At 38.0% G+C, this 22343-nt stretch overlaps 1 protein-coding gene across 2 annotated transcripts in view; it reads right to left on the reverse strand.

The window, feature by feature from the left end:
* Positions 1–9729: 9729 nt before the first annotated feature.
* The window catches only part of LOC145778798 (agrin-like), a 48101-nt gene continuing 35487 nt past the window's right edge, over positions 9730–22343 (reverse strand). Inside the window, exons 37-43 of one of the 2 annotated variants that reach the window (XM_082590381.1) lie at positions 22139–22162; positions 21837–21953; positions 20903–21092; positions 20242–20338; positions 12670–12909; positions 11847–11950; positions 9730–11616 (exon numbers count right to left, since the gene is read on the reverse strand). In XM_082590381.1, coding sequence (XP_082446507.1) covers positions 11465–11616; positions 11847–11950; positions 12670–12909; positions 20242–20338; positions 20903–21092; positions 21837–21953; positions 22139–22162 — 924 coding nt within the window. In that variant the 3' untranslated portion in view covers positions 9730–11464. The remainder of the gene's footprint in view (positions 11617–11846; positions 11951–12669; positions 12910–20241; positions 20339–20902; positions 21093–21836; positions 21954–22138; positions 22163–22343) is intronic. The other variant, XM_082590382.1, reaches the window with a different exon arrangement.

Consider the following 22343-nt stretch of genomic DNA (forward strand, 5'->3'; position numbering starts at 1 on the left):
CTGAGCCCTCAAGGGTACGCCGTACCCTCAGTACCCCCCTCTCATAGGCCCTGGGTCTCCAAGCAAAATATTCAAACACAAACGGTTTTGGAACAACAAATATTCGTGCTTGTACGAAAAGCATACTATGTGGCTTCAGGCCACACCATCACTATTGGTGAACACGAATATTCGCCATTTGTTGATAACGTACAGATCTGTTCGGAGGATTTGTTGAGGAATCAGCATCAAATCGGTGGACCTGGCCACATCGTCGCTATCGATGAGTCTTTGGTGGCCAGACGAAAACGAGGAAAGTCACAAGGGCGCCCAGTGCCACAGCAGTGGATCTTCGGCGGGATTGACACCACAACAAAGTAAGTTACATATTATGTGCATGTTTACGCACTACAACTAGGCCTACGCCTAGTCAACTACGTTCGAGCAGGTGAGCAATATCACTTGGGCTTGGGATTTGAAGGAATATTTGATAACACTTTTATTTAACCCACCCTCCTTAGGGCACGTTCTTTTGCTTCTCAATGCCTGTAGATATCCCTAGTAAAATTGTGCTATTAGAGAATGCTTCATCGTAATGGCACCGCGGCGGGACAGGGCTACACTGGAGGCAGGAATTCTACGCCACATCGCACCAGGAACAGAGATTCATTCCGATGAATGGGGTGCATACTCTAACTTGTCTAGTGAGTGTTTCTTGTAGTTCTATTTTAAAATGACATACATTAACATGTAAACACTTAACGTAGATTATGTTAAACATTAAATGGATTGAATGAAGTACATAAAATGCATGTAGATTAAACATTTGTGTAGACTAGGTGTACTGAGAGTAAAAATGTGTAGGGGAGATGTGGCACCTATGGGACGAATATGACATTATTTCTAATAAAACGTTATTTTAAAGCAAATCATGAACTAAAGCAATTTTATTGCAAAGTTTAGTCATTGTTTCATAACATGAAATCAAAACAGTAATGACTGTAGGCTAATATTTTTTATTGTTTTTGTTTTTTTCATCATTAAAAAGTGTCAGACAACTGTCCCATAGGTTGCTTACATACATGATCAATGGGACAAGGGGCTATGTCCCAGGGGACACTTTGCTAGATACATCAATTGATTGTCAAGGGTATGATGGAATGAAAGAGACTCAAGAGAAAAAGAAGCAGAACTTGTTTTCTTGGTTTTCATCAATAAATAGACCCGCTTTTCTTTTCAGACATGATAAAATAAGACACTTTAAAGGTTTAATGAATTGAAATCTAAAAAGGTATAATATACTTTTGCCATGATCTATAGCAAAGTGTAGTGTAATAATGCTTTTCAAGATTGTACAAAATAAAGCAGTAGCTCTTATCTACATCCCTAGTGAAAAATACTTTTTAAGTGAAAAAAATTCCTTTCAGCCTTAAAATAACGTAGGAATATGTCCCAAAAGTGATTGCTTGCACAGTCCCATTGGTCATTCAACCACCAGTTTGTGTTTAGCTTGTCTGAAGACATATCACAGTACCGGTACAATGTGTACTTTTCTGTTGTGATAGCATCAGACCCAACCATATGGCTTAAACTGTCATGCCAGGTCCCACTTGCAGCGCCGGATTATATATAGTAGCAGATGTAGCAGCTGCTACGGGCCCCGCGCTTCACAAGGCCCCGCGCTTGGCGAGCAAAACATTTTTTTTTTTTTGCAAAAGCATGTCGAACATGGCAAGTAATTTTTGGCTTGCAAGCTGAAATGGCATAGGAGAACATTATAATTGTAGGATTAAATTGCTAGTCCCAACGTCTTGTCCCTTCCTAATTATTCTAAACTTAAAAAAAAAACGGTAATTTCCGTTGGAGGCAACTGCCTGTTCGAATGCCACTATAGCCCACGATGCTATTCCTAGTTGTTTGAGGCAATGGTGCCACTCCTAGTGTTTTTCCACTAGATCTAGTGTTTTTGGGTTGCATTTAGTGTTCTAGTGTTTTTTTTTGCTAGCCTATCTAGTGTTTTTTTAACGATTTACCGCTATGTTGGTGTGCATAAGTTCGGACAGTGGTCAAAGTAGCCCCACATATTTGTGTTTGGCTGCATCAATGTGTTTGTACTGCTTTTCAAAGTAGACTCGAGTTTTTTGTCTAGTTACACGTCCAGTGATGACCAAATTTGAGATATTTAACATAAATACTTTAAAAAATACACAGTTAACTGTGAAAAGTGTTCAAAGTAGACTAAAGTAGGTAGCGTAGTCTACCATATGGCAGGCTTGCATTTCGTCGGCTTACATTACGTCGGCTTACATTTGATGAGTGTGGAGTTCTTAGACTACGCTACCTCAGAGATGATTGTGACTAATATTACGTTTTTGACAATATATTTGCAATGGCCAAATTTGTGAAAATTTTGTTCTCCCCCCAAAATGTTTTACTCTCCTACGGCTATGACTTCTTTTTCGGTCATTACATGCAGACGAACGGATTTGGGAATCTTATGTTACAATTTTCCCACGAAGAGATTATGGTTTACCGCTGTGACCAAAGGTTATTGGACCTATGAGTCATTTTGTTTAAACACACGGATGCCTTTGGGAAAAAACTTGTGTGGTAATGAAAGAACACGAGAATGCAAGCCCAAGTCATTTCATTACGGTTTCGTTACTTACCTTTGATCCATATTTAAGCCTAGGTTTATTAGGCTTAGCCTATGTGTTGTGAAAAAAATTCTTGGCTAAGCATTGAACAAAACATAAGTATCCGCACCCACTGTCTCGCTGGTTGTTGTTGCTTTTTATTATTTGCAGAGGCTTCTCCATCCAAATAGGAACAATTTTCTGGCTCCTGCACTTGGAGCTGACATCACTTGCTTCCTCAAACGAGCTTTACCAGTTGATGTCGACTGAGCGCCGAGTGACAAGAATTCTTCCACGACCTCCCAAAGGATTAAAGTTCTACACCGCTCTAGAGCACACATCGCTTTCCTATTGATCAGTGTTTGTTACATTACTTGATTCGGACAAGTAATTACACCACCAATTAGGCTATTTGTGTGCCTGATCCTAATCCTTTCTATGACTTTAGCATTTTTTTAATAAAAATGGGAGACAATTAATTATCGCGATCACGCAATGTGAATCCAGAAAGACGATTGATTCGTCATTGAAATGCATTGGGCAAAAGCTTCGTTGGGGGGCTGTCTTCGAACAACGATTGCTCATATATTCAATAAGGTATAAAAATGAAAGTTAGCCCTTCAGTAAACAGTAACATGTTCTTTTAATTGGCTGTCGTTTAATGTTTTTATCATTGCAAATAAATTTTTGATAATGGTTTGAATTTGGTCAAGTTTAGGTGGCCACCAAATGAAGCTAGTAGTATTTTGGGACTAGGTATTAACTTAGTTGGTTAGATCTATGCTTGTGCTTTTTAACGAAAGCAAATCTGTTGAAATTGAGCAAGAAATGAATAAATGGGAGACAATTAATTATCGTGATCATGCAGGGCGTGAACTGGAAGACGATCGATTCGCCATTGAAATGCATTGGGCAAAAGCTTCGTTGGGGGACTGTCTTCGAACAACGATTGCGCGCATATTGAATAAGATATGAAAATGAAAGTTAGCACTTCAATAAACAGTAACATGTTCTTTTAATTGGTTGTCGTTAATGTTTTTATCATTGCAAATAAATTTTTGATAATGGTTTGAATTTGGTCAAGTTTAGGTGGCCACCAGATGGAGCTAGTAGTATTTTGGGACTTGGTATTAACTTAGTTGGTTAGAGCTATGCTTGTGCTTTTCAACGATAGCAAATCTGTTGAAATTGAGCAGGAAATGAATAAATGGGAGACAATTAATTATCGTGAACATGCAGGGCGTGAACTGGAAGACGATCGATTCGCCATTGATCACGCAGGGCGTGAAGTGGAAGACGATCGATTCGCCATTGAAATGCATTGGGCAAAAGCTTCGTTGGGAGGCTGTTTCGAACAACGATTGCTCATATATTAAATAAGGTATAAAAATGAAAGTTAACCCTTCAATAAACAGTAACATGTTCTTTTAATTGGCTGTAGTTTAATGTTTTTATCATTGCAAATAAATTTTTGATAATGGTTTGAATTTGGTCAAGTTTAGGTAGACACCAGATGGAGCTAGTAGTATTTTGGGACTTGGTATTAACTTAGTTGGTTAGATCTATGCTTGTGCTTTTCAACGATAGCAAATCTGTTGAAATTGAGCAAGAAATGAATAAATGGGAGACAATTAATTATCGTGAACATGCAGGGCGTGAACTGGAAGACGATCGATTCGCCATTGAAATGCATTGGGCAAAAGCTTCGTTGGGGGGCTGTCTTCGAACAACGATTGCTCATATATTAAATAAGGTATAAAAATGAAAGTTAACCCTTCAATAAACAGTAACATGTTCTTTTAATTGGTTGTCGTTTAATGTTTTTATCATTGCAAATAAACTTTTGATAATGGTTTGAATTTGGTCAAGTTTAGGTAGCCACCAGATGGAACTAGTAGTATTTTGGGACTTGGTATTAATTTAGTTGGTTAGATCTATGCTTGTGCTTTTAAACGATAGCAAATCTGTTGAAATTGAGCAAGAAATGATTAAATGGGAGACAATTAATTATCGTGAACATGCAGGGCGTGAACTGGAAGACGATCGATTCGCCATTGAAATGCATTGGCCAAAAGCTTCGTTGGGGGGCTGTCTTCGAACAACGATTGCTCATATATTAAATAAGGTATAAAAATGAAAGTTAGCCCTTCAATAAACAGTAACATGTTCTTTTAATTGGCTGTCGTTTAATGTTTTTATCATTGCAAATAAACTTTTGATAATGGTTTGATTTTGGTCAAGTTTAGGTGGCCACCAGATGGAGCTAGTAGTATTTTGGGACTTGGTATTAACTTAGTTGGTTAGATCTATGCTTGTGCTTTTCAACGATAGCAAATTTGTTTAAATTGAACAACAAATCAATAAATGGGAGACAATTTCCTTCTGGTGTGCTTCATTGCATTTCCAACCCGCATTTCCTACTTCATAATAGTCCATTCCAATGTGTGTGACGTATTATGACGTCTTTATTTTGTCCGGTTGACCAACAGGGCGTCTTGTGGAAGAGCACCGCCAGATGTCTTGGAAAACGATATAAATTTCTACAAACTTTATTATATTTTCAACAAAGGGCTCAACTTCGGAATCCAAACTTGATAAATTTGGGGGACATGGCCCCTTTCGCCCCCCTGGCTACGCCTATGTAGCGGATCACCTTCTTGTTTGCCCTCGGCTTGCCACCCGGTGCAGTAGGTGGGACTTGTCAGTGTAGGCCTATAACTCCGTTGCAGAAGAATGTGTCAATCTGTTGTGTATCAACGAACTTTAGAAGACTCGATAGAAGAAGAACTGCATCATATCTAACTGACTATCTTGTATCAGATAATGTCTTCAAAACAGGCAAACCATCTAGGAATTTTCGATGGACTTGCCAACGATGAGTAGACGAAACGAGCCATGAATAAAGGCTTTGCAACAATTCAAAAAGCTCAGCGGCAGAACGGCATGTTTCTACAGGACATTTAGGCTACCGATTAAATTAAGTGAATGTGCTGTGCAAGGGACATAATGAGCTACACTACATTTCTCGCGCAGAAGAGCTTGAAGACCGTTATACTTGCCACTCGTATAGGCAGCATTATCATAACTTTGACCTGTAATCTGTACCATTTTCGGATATGAAAGTATCAAATAAATATGTTTTTTGTTAAAAAAATGAAGAAAAATTGAATAGCCTAACTGGGGCTGGGCAGGGGTGCTGCAGCACCGCAGCACATATGGGTGAGCCGCCCTTGCTTGTTTGAGATACGAATTAAAGCAGTAATCTCCAGCTGTGCAACTAAAAAAATTAGTAGATTATTTTCTTTGAGGTGGGGGCCCCCAAAAGTGGGGGCCCTGGGCTTCAGCCCAGTCCGCCCCCCCCCCTTAATCCGGCACTGGGCATATAGATGATACCGTAGTCCGTACTACTATGAAATGAATAGCCAGTTGCCACCTCAACCTCAAGTCAAAACAAGAAATAAATCGACAAGGCAAAGTGCTGCCATGTTGTAATCAACGAATTAATATTCTTGAATCCAAAGCTGTAATCAATCTGTAGGGTTTTTCAATCAATTGTTTATTAATCAAAAAACAAAACACAAAAGTGACATGAAACAATAATACATACAATGTTTAGGTTTTTTTCTTGATAGGGAGACAACTATACGACCATACGGTCTATTTATCGATTAGTAATCGATTTAAAAGCCAACTTCAAGCCAAAACAAAAGTTGGCCGAGTGTAGCAAAAACTGATACAGTTAGAGAGGTGTTGCGTCAATGGAATGGGGATTGGAGGGGAGCTTAAACATAAAAAAATTTCCACTGCCTAGTATAGCCCTATAATTTAGTGTTATGGTAGGCAACTAGAGTAGCCTATATATGAACACTTTGAAACTGAAAGTAATTTTCGGTAGTTAGATCTCATTTTCAACCTCCTTCCGCCTCCCGTAAATGCAAAGTGAAAAATGGGAGAAATCTTATGCTTCAAACTTGAGAAAGGAGCCAGATTAAAGACTTGCCTGTTAAGTTTGGCTCTTTTTGATTATCACGTGTGTTTTTGTTTTAGCGGCTGATCTTGGGCTAAGGTAGGATATAGGATTGTAGTGATCCATTATTTTATCATATAATACTTTCCCTTTCTTTTACTTTCGTGAACTAGTTGATGGTGCGTCGGTGCGTAAAAATAGCTCAAATCTCACTTGAATGTTGTGGTAATAAGTATCTAGCCTAGGGCTACCATATGTGCTCTTTTAAAAGGATTTGTCCTCTTTTTTGAAGAAAAATAAATTGTCCTCCGAGGACACCCAAAAATGCTCAAAATGTCCTCTTTTTTTACATTTTCAGTTTTTTTGCTCATACTTTCAACAGGATTTCACTGTTGTGTGACTTTTTCGCTATTTCTAACCATTTCTGTACCAATACAACATTCTGATTTATAGATTTTCAAAAAAACATTGACGTAGGCCTACTATTTGATCTGCTGTTCTAAACAACCTATAAAGCAGCGGCTGAAATCAAGATGCCCCTTTGTGCCTGCCACACAACAACGCAGAAGAACTTGGTTTAAGTGCGGCACACTGGACGAACCACATGTGGAACACGGAGTGGCAAAATCACACCTTCACGCTCCGTGACTTCATACCCGACGCCGATCCCCGTCCACCAGGGATGTCCCTCGCAAGGCTTGCGTGGGTCAAACTTAACCGCCTGCGAACTGGCGTCGGCCGCTTTTGCTCGGACATGCACAAGTGGGGCCTGGCTCCTTCATCAGAATGCGAGTGTGGTGCCACGGAACAGACCGCAGACCATGTCATCCACCACCAGGCGCGGATTTATTGGGGGGGCCCAGGGGGCCCGGGCCCCCCCCGAAATTTTGTGAAAAATTGTATGTTTCCGCATCAAATGGTTTGATATGCTTCTAAACAGCTGATATTAGTCCCTCGGCATCACAATTGATGAAAATGGTTGTTTTAATGTCTATTTTCTAGCATATCGTATATGTCGTAGTATCATTGTTCATATCTGTCTAGCTTTTTCTTTCTTTTTAATTGATTTTCAAATTTTCTGGGCCCCCCCCGAAAAAAACTCTTAGATTCGCGCCTGTCCACCACTGCCTAACCCACCGGCTTCCACACGGTGCGCATGGTCTGGGGGTCCTGGACGACGAGACTGCGGAGTGGCTGAAAATTTCCTGCCCTCCAATCTAGCCTGGAAAGATCGCTCATACGCCATCATTGAAACATACTAAGTTACATTGCTTTGCGTTTGTCTTAAAAGCCAAATAGGCTAATGGTCAGCGATGAGTGCGAGTGGAACTGCAAATACACTTGTAAATTTGAGGAGATCTGATCAACCAATTTATGAAAATGAAAAATTGGACAAATTTAAAAAATAAGAAAATAAAAAATGGAGTAAATCACAAAGAAATGAAACATTGAAAAACAGCAAAAACTTGCAAAGGAGTTTGACATATTTACATTTTAAGGTTCTCACACTTTTACAATAAATTTTTTTTTTTTACTGTGATCTATTTTGTATTGATTCAGCGCTTGTAAAGGTTGTGGATTAGGCTACCAACTTAATGGTTTGGCTAATTTGTCAAATGAAGCAAATCGAAAATTAATCCAAAGTGCACTATGCATGACATACAGCCTAATTCAAAATAAATCGTGGCATGTATAGCCTACTTAGGCCTACAACTTATGTGAGCGCAAATGTAGAATCATTTTAATCTATGATGCAGCCACAATGGTAGGCTACAAGAAAAGAAACAGCCTTTTGGTTGAGTCTGTCCTTTGTATCTCATTAACAGCTGTATACAACTTCAATTATATTTCGTGCTAGTAATTATACGATTTCGTTAAAGTTGATCCTTTTTTTCTGAAAAAACATTTTTATGACACTATCGCATCACATTTTGTCACACAAATCGGCTTTCGAGAAACAAACAAACTTGTCTGTTTTTTTTGCTGTAATTTTTGCTGCATACGTCTATAATTATCCAAAAGGATGTAAAAAATTCTTCATGCGTAACATTTTACTTGTATTTTACTGGCTGGCAAAACATGTCCTCTTGTTAGGGGATGGAAATATGGTAGGCCTAATCTAGCCTATTCTATCAGCCAAGATTAATTTAATTTAAATTGATCCAGAAACAATACATTTTTGGGCAAGGTGTGTTGCCGATCAGCCAGATCTATAGGAGGCAGACCCTTAATTTCATTTAGCTATTTGTGGGTCAACAAAGGCTACAAAGAGGTGTTTCGATTTTAGTTGCTCGCATACAGACTCGTAGAAACTTGAGTGGAGCAAGTGGTTGAGGTTCATAGCGCGGCGAGAAAGAGACAGGATGGTTTCTTTGTGACGAAGCTCAGCTGGCTGGATGCCTGTAAGGACAGGGAAATTGTTCGATGGTTTAGGTTGCAGACATCCAGTCACGATACGCACGGCGTCATTTATGGCAGTGGACAGTGTGGCATAGCGCAATGATGGTAATGCGAAACTGAGCAAGCCGAAACTTGGCATGTCACAACTCACAAGTCGGCAAGTTTAGCAATCGACGACCAAGCAAGTCCGATGCTTGCTGAAACTTTCATTTGCTGACTTGGACAGCATAGCCGAAATGTACTTGCTGAGTTGTCGCATGCCGAGTGGTTCGACGACCTAACCGAATGGCGAGAATCGGAAGGCCGTCGGTTCGACAATTACCGACAGCACGCCGCTGTATCCTTGGTATGACACTCGACAACGCTTATCCTTGGTCGTCATTTTACTGTTACTATCTGTGTTTGGTTGTTGAAGCCTAACCTACTTAACTTCACAATTATTTATTTAAATATTTGGGTGGAATCTGACTTTAGTGACCTTAAGGTCATTATTATTTATTTGCGTCAGACAAAGCGGTCCATATCCAAAACAATCCATTCGCTTCCATCCTTGTTGAACGAATTATTTGCAATTTGTGTTAGAACAATGTTTTTTTTCTCGCCAACAAAAGCAAATAAACTTAACTGAATTAATGACATGTTTAAAGATTGGCTTTCTTGCTATCCCATTCACTTCATCAAAATCTTCAACTACTGGTAGGCGACTAGACTTGAGCCTAGATACGAGAAAACTCTTGGACATCTTTTACAACACGACTTTATTTGGTACGACGAATATGCTGAGATGAGGGAAAAAACATGATAAAAAAATGTCCACATTTGCAGCTTAGCAAAATTTACGGTGATGCATTGCAGCCTACATTGAATCAACGTAAAAAGAACTAAACTAGTATGACTGTATCTACAACAACACAATGATACAGTGATACGACAAAACGGCGTGGTTGAGAAAGGTTGAAATAAATAAATTAGAAACAAAATATGAAAAAAGGAAATTTGTTGAAAGAACATTTGCTGATGTTAAACAATAAATACAATTGTTTTAAATTTTAATTTGAAGACAAGAAATTTATTAAAGATTAGCCAAGTGGGCCTACGAATATTTTTTATCGGTGTTCAAATTCTTTATAAAATGATAAGACTCGACAGAAAAACGCCTAAAAAACTACACTGTTTCTATTAATTATATTAATCAAACAAAGTAAAAATGTTAAAATACATAAAAATAAAATAGAGCAACTCTGATGAAACTGATCAGAGACATATTTTGGTCAGCATAAGAAAAAACAAACGTAAATATGTGTGTTAACATTAAACAACAAAACTTTAAACTCATAATAAAATCGCTGCTATGCCAATTACACCGTCTACAACATTGAATCAATCTAGTAGAGAGAAAGTAATTATAAACTGGGCATTTTTTTTCATTTGCTGCAAAAGCAGCCATCCATTGAGCTGGGTAGCCACGCATGGATAGCAAGCAATTTCTGAAGATGAACAAAGTTAAGCCACGATGTAAATAAACAGGTTGACGGTGATGACAATTTCCTGATTCATTCTGAACATTTGCTCTTTGGCCAACCTGGAAAAACTAGTCGTTTTTACAGTAATGAAAGTGCGAAGAAAAGTCATTGGGCTAATGTGAAGAGAACCAATTTTACCGGCTGGAAATTGGCAACACTGCTCATCAATTTTAGGAAAAGCAAAAAGAATAACAATTGCTTTACATACGTTTCATGCAAACTGTGCATGGGCATCCACAGAGCCTAGCGACAATTTTTAACTTACCTGTGGACACTACATGCAAAAATTAACGAGAAATGATATTTCGATATTGCTGAGACGATAAAAACTTGATCACTGAGTGAAAACAGTGGGTTAATTAGACGGGGATAGTTGATCTTGGCTTTCCACTACAGACTACAATAAAACGACTTTAAAATAACAAAATAACTTTGAGTGCTAAAGTCATTTGCGACAAAAGTAAGATTCGGATACATTCCAACCCAGACCGCAAGATCCTTCACTTTTAAATTGATTTAACGTCCGCAGACGTTGAGTCAATGTAAAAATGACGGATTTTTGTGGTCTGTGAATGCTTGATTGGAAAGGCAAGCGCAATATAATAATCTTTTCATTCCTGCATCAAATCAACGTTTAAAAACGTCCAGTTGATAAAAAAAATTACTAGAATATTGGCAGAATAACTGTAGCTTTCCTAGCAAAAAAATACGTCTTTTTTACATTGACTCTGTATTCAACGTCTGCAAACGTTGCATTGATGTGAAAAGGACGGATTTTTTCAACTGGGATTTCGCTTTTGCAAGCTTGACAAGAAAATGCAATTTCTAGAGATGGAAACACTCTGCCATGCCAAAATTTGAATTTTTTTGCCTTAAATTTTCCACTAAAACCTGAGCTTCTACAACCCACAAGTTTTTCTCGGCCTGTGACAGGGTAATCCCCGATCTTCACTGTGACGTCACGAGCAGGTTCGAAGAGTGGGCGTGTTCAAGGCGTCGTCGAGCAATTTGATTGGTTCCTCGTGGATCGACAGCTGAGACACGCAGCCAATGAAAGGTTCAAAGAATGACTTGTAGAGGCCAACGCCGTGAGGTTTGTAGTCAATTCCCCCTAGAAACAAAAATCGTCGTGTCAGTGGAGCGCAAGACTTTAAACAGGGGGGAAGACAAAAGTTATAACCTCTTCTTCAAACAAAAATATCAAAATTGTTTCGAAAAACAAATTATGGTCTTATCAACAAGCGATTGTTGAATCACTAAAAAGAGCTAAAAAATAATACTTAGGCGAGCAAAATTGTTTATAGGTGGTGGGATTAACACATCAAGCAATGCCACACTCACCAATCCACATGTATCCATCAGTGTTCAACCTCGTAGTTTTTCCTGGTGACTCTACACGTTGTACCAGCCCGTTGTTCACTTGGAGGGTTGCCACTTTGCCTTTCCTAAAATACTTTCGTAAATTTGTTTGTGAATTTAAACTTTTTAGTGCTATACTTGACGATTGCCTTCTCAACGCTAGTTTCGGATGAATGTGATCGGGAGGTGTGACCGCATAAAGAAGTGTTCAAAGATCATGATGTCAGTTAAAGGATGACGTTATGATGTGATGACGTTATAATACATTGTTTTAGCAACCTTTGCTTCATCGTCGGACTGCGCGTTACTTCCGTTCACAAAGTGGTTTAAAACTTTGAAATATTTTTGAACACTGCTTCATTCTGTCAATCTCGGATCTATGTCTGTGGTTTATCTACATATACAACGTTGTACATCTGTCGAGACAGACAAAGGTACCATTTTACATCATTTCAACGTTGCCATTCGTTTAAACGATGTAACTTAGTAACGTTTGTTGTCTGGGTCGTTTCAGGGATTGAAACTACAGTTGAGCTTCACAATGATTGCTTTCAATATCAACTCAAACTGCTTTGGCATGTTAAGCGAGCAACGTCAATCAACTGTCTATCTCTACAACATCTACTACATCACCGCCTCTACAAGTATGTGAAACTACCAGGATTAACTTTCAGTAAAACTTTTCTCGGTCTGAATGCAGATATTCCCTCAATAATTCGATAATGAAGAGAAAAAAATGTCTCTCCATCTTGGAAGCAAACTTTACTTTCTCCACTTCTGATTAAAATCCTTTAAAACATGCTACCTCTCCACTTTGATGGTGGCTAGCCTCCCGTCATCGACTCTTTCCTTGGAAACCAGGTGCGCTGGACCTGAGCCGAGATTGTAGCAAAGGTGGATGCGACCTCTACTGACAGCTAACGCTAAGTAGTCGTGAAGCATGGATCCGCTAGACGTCGCTTTTCCCACAACCAACAGAAGTCCATGCTGGTTGGGTGTGGTGATCAGGAGCTGGTAAGAATTGTGGTACATTGATCTCGATTGACTGCAAGTACAAAATATATCATTTAATTTGTTTTTCAGCGTGGCTCGTGATTATTTATTGATTCATTACTATGATCGTTTTATTGCAAAAAACTTAGAACGTTCAAACGCAATACGAACAATACGTTTTTCTGGACTGACGGCAATGAGAATGGCAACACTGATAATAACAATGATAAGTACGTTTTAACAATGATAAGTACGATATGGCAACACTGATAATAACAATAAGTACGTTTTAACAATGATAAGTACGATATGGCAACACTGATAATAACAATAATGATAAGAACGTTTTAACAATGATAAGTACGATATGGCAACACTGATAATAACAATAATGATAAGAACGTTTTAACAATGATAAGTACGATATGGCAACACTGAAGCGAGTCAAGATCGGCGAACTACACATACTGATTACAGGCTTCGTTTTATATGGCAAATAACTTTTAATTAGTAAATTTATTCTTTTCTTTTGTCTAGAATTGCGGCTTTGACATTGTCCCTGATTAAACGTTTTCAGCACAACGATATTTTGCTGGAAAAAGAAGTTTTTAGTAATATCCAGGCTTGCATCTGATGGTTGAAGATAGTGGACGGAGAGGCAAAAAAGCCAATCTTCGTGTCCACCTTCAAGGCACCCTTTTAAGTGTCAGACACACATGCTCTCGAGCGGTGTCGATCCGGCGCCCTTTCGAGTGCCGTACCAAGGCTCTAACCCAGGGGTCACCAACCTTTTTTGTATGCGGGCCACTTTGGCAATTAGGAGAGCTGTGACGGGCCGCACCAATAAATTTGAGGTAGGTTTACTCTTATGCTAGAAAAGAACCCATTTCGTATCCAGTATCCATCATTACATGTTGTTAATACTTATCTTAGAATACCGCAGCAACAAAATTAGTCGAACAAAGTTACTGCCAGCCCAAGCTCCTTTAACAACACTTTTGACTGCTTTAACATTGCCTAATAAAAGAGGCCACTTGTTTTGCGCACTTATAGTGAGGCGAGCGGTTTCATCAGAAATGTCACTTGCAGTGCTTATCAGCATGGCAAGAATTGTTGATTAACAACATTTTGATTACCTAAGCTAAATATTTTCATAATATAACCAGAAAAAGTCTTCAAATTTATACGTAATATTTTTCCAATTTATTATAAATTGAGTTGGCACATCGACCCATTTTGCCAACAAAAACTTGCATAAAGGAACACTGCTCGTGAAACCCAATAACGGTAAAAGGCACACTGGTGTTTACAGGACGTTTACAAACTTAAAATAAGGAACTCTATGCTCACAGACATTTTTCAAATTCGAAAACAGGCGTTTTAATCAACCACTGGGACAGTGTGGCTGGACATCGCATTGGAATAACTTTGAACGACCCCTACCTAAAACTACAATCTGATTGGTCGGTTGGTGGAATCGTATGCAAAGCGAAAATATGCTTCCCCGAAAGTATTTTTTGCTTTCATACTGTTTAACTCCTCAAGAAAAGTAAGCATTTTTGGTTATACTTGTGCTCTGATACCTTCCGCGGGCCGCACAAACAGCGTGGCGGGCCGCATGCGGCCCGCCAGTTGGTGACCCCTGCTCTAACCGCTCGGTTATGCCGCCGACATAAAACAAACAAGTAATCGTGCCAAGAACGCGAGAGGTGAAATCTGGCGCAACTTTTAAACATGCATTCCATGGCGGCCTGTAGACGCGTCCTGATTGGTCACATTTTTGCAGACCTTTATGTCGTCATCTATTGCAGACAATGAACCTCAATATGAAGAAAGACGAACAACGAAAAAAAAACAGGAAAAGGTAAACATGGATTAAAATGTTGTCAATAACTCTGGATAAAAATCACGCTTCAAGCAACAAAAAGACAACACACGGTGATGAGCCGACATTGAGATGAAACAATGTAAACAAATACAACTTGGCTCACTCAAAATAGAAGCTTCTGGAGTGGAGAAAAGCAAGGAAAAGTAGTTTAATCGTTCAACATCATTCTAACTCTATTAGCGATTATACCAACGCAACACTGTTTGCTTGAATATGCCGCTGTCATACACATCAATGTTATAAGAATAATAATGAAAGCTACCCCTCTTACAACCAAGTAATACTAACCATTAGACATCAGGCCTACCATTAGCCAAACGACAATTTTATCATTTATTTTATAATCTCAAATTTGTGCTTGAGATCATGTATCAGAGACAGGGGCGTTGACAGGGGGGTCTAGGTGGTACTTTTGGACCCGGGCCCGGAATATTTAAGGGGCCCGGATTTTAAAAATTCCCCGCGACTTCAAACATAATCAAGATCTTAATATAATCAGATCTGAAGGAATTGCCATCAGAGGTTAAAACTGCTATTTCAGCCGTCAGATGGTAAAGTACCGGGCCCCCTTCTGGGTACTGGGCCCACCATCTCAGGGGGCCTACTAGTAATAGACTTTTGCGTGTCAGTGACAACATGTTTTTTAGCTGCTAAAGTTTACTGTGTGTACTTCCATTGAGAAGATAATTTAGGTCCGGTACCAATGAGATGCTGGGCCTGGGCCCTTATATGAAAATATCTCTAAAATCACCACAAATCACGTCGTTATTTTGTGATAGAATTTCAGGGGGCCCACAGGTAATAGACTTTTGCGTTTCAGTAACAATCTGTTTTTTAGTTGTTAAAGTTTACTGCGTCTGCGTGTAGCCTACTTGTTCATTGACAAGATAATTTAGGCCCGGTACCAATGAGATGCTGGGCCCTTATACCAAAACATCTCTAAAAACCACATTATTTTGAAAAGTTAAAATGTGACAACATTAGTAAAATTACCTGTATTTGAAATAAAACAGGTTGGTTGCAATTGAATATGTATATATACTTGAAATCAAGACAGGCCCAATTCCTACAAAGGTGTGTTTAAGATAAATGTATTTTAATTATTTTGGTTGTTTATTTTTTCGTATTTTGTGGTAAAACTTTGGAATTGACAACTGTTGAACTGAAACCGCTTTATACACTGGTAGTGGTAGGGTCACCATACTTTGTGTGCTACTGTTATAGGTTAAACCACGAAGTAGACAGCTCATTTTAAAATGATTGTCATAAATAGGCAAATTATATACGACATTTGCATAACTTAATTGCAATGCCTTGTCTAAATTTTGCAAAAGCATAGATTGAAACCTTTCTTTAGCATAAGGTGAAAGCGTTCATGTTTTGTACGTAGGTTAGCTTCTCGTTAGCATAAACTTTAAGAGTCAGGTACGATTGATTTTGAAGTCTGCCAATAAGTAAACAAGACACATGAAATACTTTTTGTAATACTGGACTAGCTTAAAGTTTGGTTGGTCTATTGATATCCCATTTAACAATAAAATATTTTTTCTACATCTGCCGGTATAACTTGCAAGGTATATAAAAGTATTCTTTGAAGTGTCAGAAGCTGCATTAAGGCTGTTGCACTTTTAGCTTAACATTTTGGTTTTACAGAGTGTTTTGTTTTTTTAAGCTTTACTTCAAAGTGAATGTTACTGGTTTACAACTGGTAATCTAGTTCTAGAATGGTGTAACCTTGCTATGTACCAAGATTTCATTCAGCATTTCATAAAGAAGATGTCTTGTTTGAACTAGCGACATTCTTGCTTTGAACATTTCAGATAAACAAAACTCTCAAAGAGGAATTCTTTGAAATGGCTGAACATGGAGGTTTGTCAGAACCCAGCAAACTTTGCTTTGCCATTATTGCAATTGGAATACATTTGTTTACTATGATTAGCAATGGTGCAGACGTGCTGCAAAAGTTTTGCAGATGTTCCAAACAAGGGAATGTTTTTCTCCAAGCTCTTTGCATAGTTTTTTTTTTCAAAAGTTATGTTGAGCCAAATGTTAAACCTTGAATGTACCAGAAACCATGAAGCATTTAATGCCATCTTTACCCATGTCTTTAATTGCTGTGATAAGAACCAGATAAAGTGATCAGCAGGCCACAAGCTTAAGAACGACCACCAAAAACTGACCTCAAAGTCAAAGGTCAGCAAGTAATAAGCGAACATTGAGTAATGTAATGGGTATATATTATAATCAATTAACCTGCCTTTAACTGTAGGCCATAAAAATGTTTGTCTTATTTGTAGCCTATTCCATTTGTGCAGTCATATTTTGTTTATTGCTAAAAAATTGTGAACAGTAAACAAAATAGCATTTCTCATAGATTAATTAGCATTTCATTTTTAGCATTTACAATCCCGCAATTATAAATATCCCTGACTTTACAGAGGTAGCTATCAGCAAGTGTAACCAGTATAATAAGTATTTTATGACAGTTGCCAGTATTTTGTTTGTGATTTCCAATCGTCGCTGCTTATGTTTCATTTCTTTCATTCCAAGCAAAAATGAAGCTATAACTTGATAGACCTGTGTTTACTATTACTATTAGTTATATTTCTGCTGTGTTCTGTACACTGCTGGGTTGATGATTGTTTATGAAGTTATAAAAGTTTAACTAGGTAGTAGTTAGCCGGTATTGTGCAATGTGCAGTAAGCATTATAACATTTCATTAAGCACCAGTAACCTATGAAGGCTTTCTGAGTACTGCAAAGTTGTCAGTGAGTGATGAAGCTGTTAGACCTTACCTAGAAACCTATTAACTAGTGTTACACTGTAAATATTGCTCCGTTTTGTTAAAGATCATAGTAATTTTCTTATGTATGCTGTGATTCCTGTGAAGTAGTTGCAACATGTGATGAAGTTATTAAACTTCATCTACATAAGTCAGCACTCATGCACCATTTCAATAACAACTGTTTTTAGCATGACCAATGGTGTTTGCATATGAAAAAATAATTACATGTAGAAAAGTTAATTCAACAGTTAGATTACAGCAACTGCTGCTCATAATAATTGTGCTTCTTAAATTCAGCAACCACAATGTTCCAAAAATAAAGCAATTAATAAAAAAAATGTTTTAGTGAAATATAGCATGATTAACAACAGGTTTCTAATAATAGTGTATCTTGTGTGAGTAGTTAATATACCAATTATACCATGTACGGCTTGTACGCCATTCTGTGCTGTTATAAATTAACACTGTTCTGTTGTGAATTGAAAGTACATCACTAGATTGGTAACTATTGTTTTTATCGTACTTAAGTTCCTGATTATGCACATTTGAGTACACTTGAGTTTTCATGTTAGCATTTTGATTGGGTACTTGTTAGCTTTTTGAAAGTATTCTATAGATGAGTGGTTTAATCAATCAATCAATCACTGGTTTATTTTTTTCACAAAATATCACATCAAATGCACTGGTACATTACATAAAAGTGAGATAGGAAAGAAGCGAAAGACCTTATGAGGTCACCAAGTCAGCCTCCACCTCGGCGATCCTATAAGACAAAACATAATTACCACTTGGTGAAAGTGTTAAAATGTTGTTTGTTAAAGCATTTGTGAATTCACTTATTTTTGCACTTCTAAACTGTTTTGCTATGTTATGGCTATACATTTAAAAATAATAGGTTAGTGAAATTTCAAATGCCAATTGTAATTTTTGGAAAAAATTGCTTCCAAATGTAGGTAACCAATTTAAAATTCTCATAATTTTGTCAATTCTTGTCCGATATAAAAAATTGTATGAACTCAATGTGATAAGCATGTCAAATTTTGATACCAGCTTCTACTGTGTGATATAAGATCTGGATTGAATGACCCATACGCTTCATGACCGTTGCCAGTATGTTTAGAAATCGTTAACACTTTTGGCTTTCATTGCAAGCAAAGGTGTAGCTATGACTTGATAGATCTGTGTTTGCTCTTATTTATATTTGTATTGTTTTCTCAACTGGTGAGAAAGTCTAGTGAAGTGAACCACCTTTCCATATCAGTGCAGTTAACATACACACTATATTATCATAAGTCTGCTTGCCAATAAGGGGCTCAAAATTATTTTGGCCCCGGGGGCCCACAAAGGGCTTAACACAGCACTGCACTTCAGCTTTCTGGTGGTCAAATAGCCACTTCAGCCACCAAACAGTAAAATAAGAATTTAGTTTAGTCTAGTATAGTGATTTCCCTAACCATGAATATTACCCGAAACACGAATTTCAAAATAAACAGGTTAATATTTGTTTAAACTAAAACTGAAATGGCACAGGTAAGAAGATTGCTATCCCTGTTTCTGCACTAAAAATTGCACTGCACTAAAAACTGCACAAAACCGCTTTTCAGATTGCAGCAATCAGCAAATGTTTGATCGAGGCCCAAACACCTTTCCCAAATCAAATTGAAAACTTTCTGACTGTCTGCACTACCTTTGCTGTAAATTCTCTTCTGGTGAGCCTAGAATACTCTAGCGCCATGTGACAAATAAAAGTTCAAAAAAGCAACCGCTAGATAGAGATAGTAAGTTTTGCGGTTCAAGAAATTTTAAGATTGCGCAAGATTTGTTAAATGACCATGCTTAAACGACATCAATAAAAGTTTGTACACAACCTTTATTTTCATAACATAGTCGATGAAGGCCGAAGGGGGCCCGAAAATAAATTGGTACCGGGCCCGAGAAATCCTGTCAACGGCCCTGATCAGAGATAAGTTTCATAGGCATCACAGTGCGTTTTGAAAACGTGAATTAACAAAAAAATCCATCATCTTACGTTGCGTGACCGGAAAACACGCAAGATATTTTCAGTTGACAATTTTTATTGCAAATTATGTACTGTGTTTTAGCATGAATTCACAAAATGTATTGTGTACACAGTGATAAGGTGATTTAATGTTATGGCACGTAATGTGCAAGCTGCATTCATTAAACGCATGGATTTAAATTCATTTCCATCGCTTTCATTAGTGTGTTGTTTATTTAAATAGAAGTTTTCACGTGGAGAAATGTTTAGTGTGAGCGACATTCTCGACTTGGCGTTCGACTTATTTCTCTTCTAACAACCAAGTAAATTCCCGGTTCATTATCCTACAAGCCTCCCCCCATATACTCACTCGGGAATCTCATTTTGGAAGCTGCATTCCAAGGAAAGAAATGAAGAAATAACGCATTAATCGTGAGATAAAGCTGTTATAGGTAGAAGTCGCACAACTTTTTATAAATGGTTAAGAATCTTTTAGGTGAGTAGGCTACCAGCAAAACCCACTCTTGCAAGCAAGATGTTTTCTAACGTTGCAGTCTGAAAAGTTTAAATTTTCCCCCGTGAAAAATTCGATTACAAATTTAATTGATCGTTATAGCGGCATGCTGCCTTGAAGCAGACAAAAATCTTATGTCATATTAGAACTTCATAATAATAAATATAAACCTGATAACATGATTCCAAAGCACCTACCTTGGTTTGATATAGTTCTTGTACATTGCTTTTGTACTTCCATCAAAGTAGGCTCCAGAGTCAGGCTCCTCCTTCTGAATATCTTTGCCTGCAGGCCCTGCACAGACATGTTTCTGTCTCAATATATCAGGCCAGCTACGAAGCAAAATCATTTCATTTTGACCAATTATAGCAATGATCATTCTTCGCTGGATTCCTTGCGGTACCAAGGGCGTTTTGATCTTTCAATATATTAACGTGCTCGTTCAAAGGCAAGGGTTCCCAACACGAACTGACAGTGTTCTGCACATCAAGTTTAGATGGCACACTTCAAAACACGAGTCGCTGGCTAAAGTAAGCATCATTATTGTTGGTTTTGGGCACAACGTTTACATAATTTTTACGGGTCACACTTTTTAAAGTTGGCAAAACTAGACTTGAGCTAAGTTTTTCACATACCAGCCATTTTAATAGAACAATAAATGCAATGAGGGCACACTGTGCAGTCACTATGAAAACGTGTTCCGAAACGAAATTGTCATTAACAATCCACAACCACACATGAAGTAAGCTAGTCAATTAAAATCAATAAACTTCACTGCATTTGTAACTCTTCTAAAAACCGTTTTTAATGTCAGCTGAGAAACAACGTGTAACAAACCCAACCACAAACTGTTCCTACTTTCTTCAGTGCAGTGCTCTCCAAACCATCCTTCAATACAAGTGCATGAGTACTCCCCCAAACTAGGGTGGCAAATACCCTCATTTTTGCAAGGGGCGTGGTAGCAAACGTGGGCGTTGAAGGGGCGAACATTGTAAGATTTGTTGGGGGGTTCTTTGCTGATGTCCAGAGGCGTTCCGTCCACAACAAACTAAAACGAAAACAAGCAATGTTTGCGTGAACTTAATTAACACGGTTCTGGCAGGAGCTGGAAAATTGAAAAAAGTTGCCGAGGTCAAATTGGGGTTTGTGGTAGACATGTCAGGCCAGGATTGTAAAGGCAGAAAGAATTTGCCAATTTTGAAATGGGTCATTAAAACTTTTTAAAATTTGAGTCGGCGATTTTCGACTCGTAGTCTGCAGCCTTGGTTTTTAATTTCTTAAAAAATTTTAAAAGATTTTCGGCCATTGGTATACTCTTGGATAAGTAGAACGACCGCTACATAAAGTTGCGAAATATTTTCGAAATTTTTTCCTGACTTTTTCCTACTTCCTGCCAAATCATATGTTTAGATTATATTAGAAAAAAGACACACGACAAGTTGAAGAAATGCAGTAGTCAAAAATCTAAACATTGCGAGGCTTTTACTTATTTTAAGTCAAATCTGAAATGAAATAAATTGAAAATACGTTTTATATTCGCAGTTTCAAAGCCATTCATGCTCTTTAAACTGAACACACGAATCAACTTGGTGTCAACAACCAAATTGGTGTACTGACGAGGAATGGAGTGCTGAAACAAACAATTTCTCTCGAACATGAGTAAAAAGGAGTAAAACAAGAAGAAAAATAGACTTTTCACAAAGGACAGCAACAATGCTATGCAAACCACGTTTAAAAAGCTCGCGTCGATGCAACGCGAGGGGAATTGAAGTTATACGCTGCGAGCACTTACTTTCTGTATGGCACCAGTGAGGCCGGTAGTAATCCCAGAGGTACCGGGAACTTTTCTGGGATCCGGAACTCCTCCCAAATACAAGGGTCGCTTCACGTTCAGTTCCCAAGTCCGTTTCTAAAATGACACCAGAAAGATCAATATTAACGTTGGCACGATTGTATGGTTTCAATTTTTTTATACCGTTAATTTTGGTCATTGACACAACTTTACTGATTCAAATAACTCATTGTGCTTTCACAAAAGATGGGTTTACGTAATAATGATGATAAAATGACGAGCAGATCTCACATTATACTTACTCTGTGTTTCCAGTACCAAGCACGCTTGAATAAACATTTTTGTATCAAAACTTGTAGCAAAGAACTTGTCTAGCATTGATGGAAATCAAAACTACGTGAAGTTAAAAATACGTACAAGAAGTAAACAATGATGGCAATAAAGAAGATACTGAACACAAAATTGTAAAAATATTTTAACAAAATAGAGGTAAACACGCCAGGCTCA

Source organism: Aplidium turbinatum, chromosome 10 (genome assembly GCF_918807975.1).
Source record: "Aplidium turbinatum chromosome 10, kaAplTurb1.1, whole genome shotgun sequence".
Lineage (NCBI taxonomy): Eukaryota > Metazoa > Chordata > Ascidiacea > Aplousobranchia > Polyclinidae > Aplidium > Aplidium turbinatum.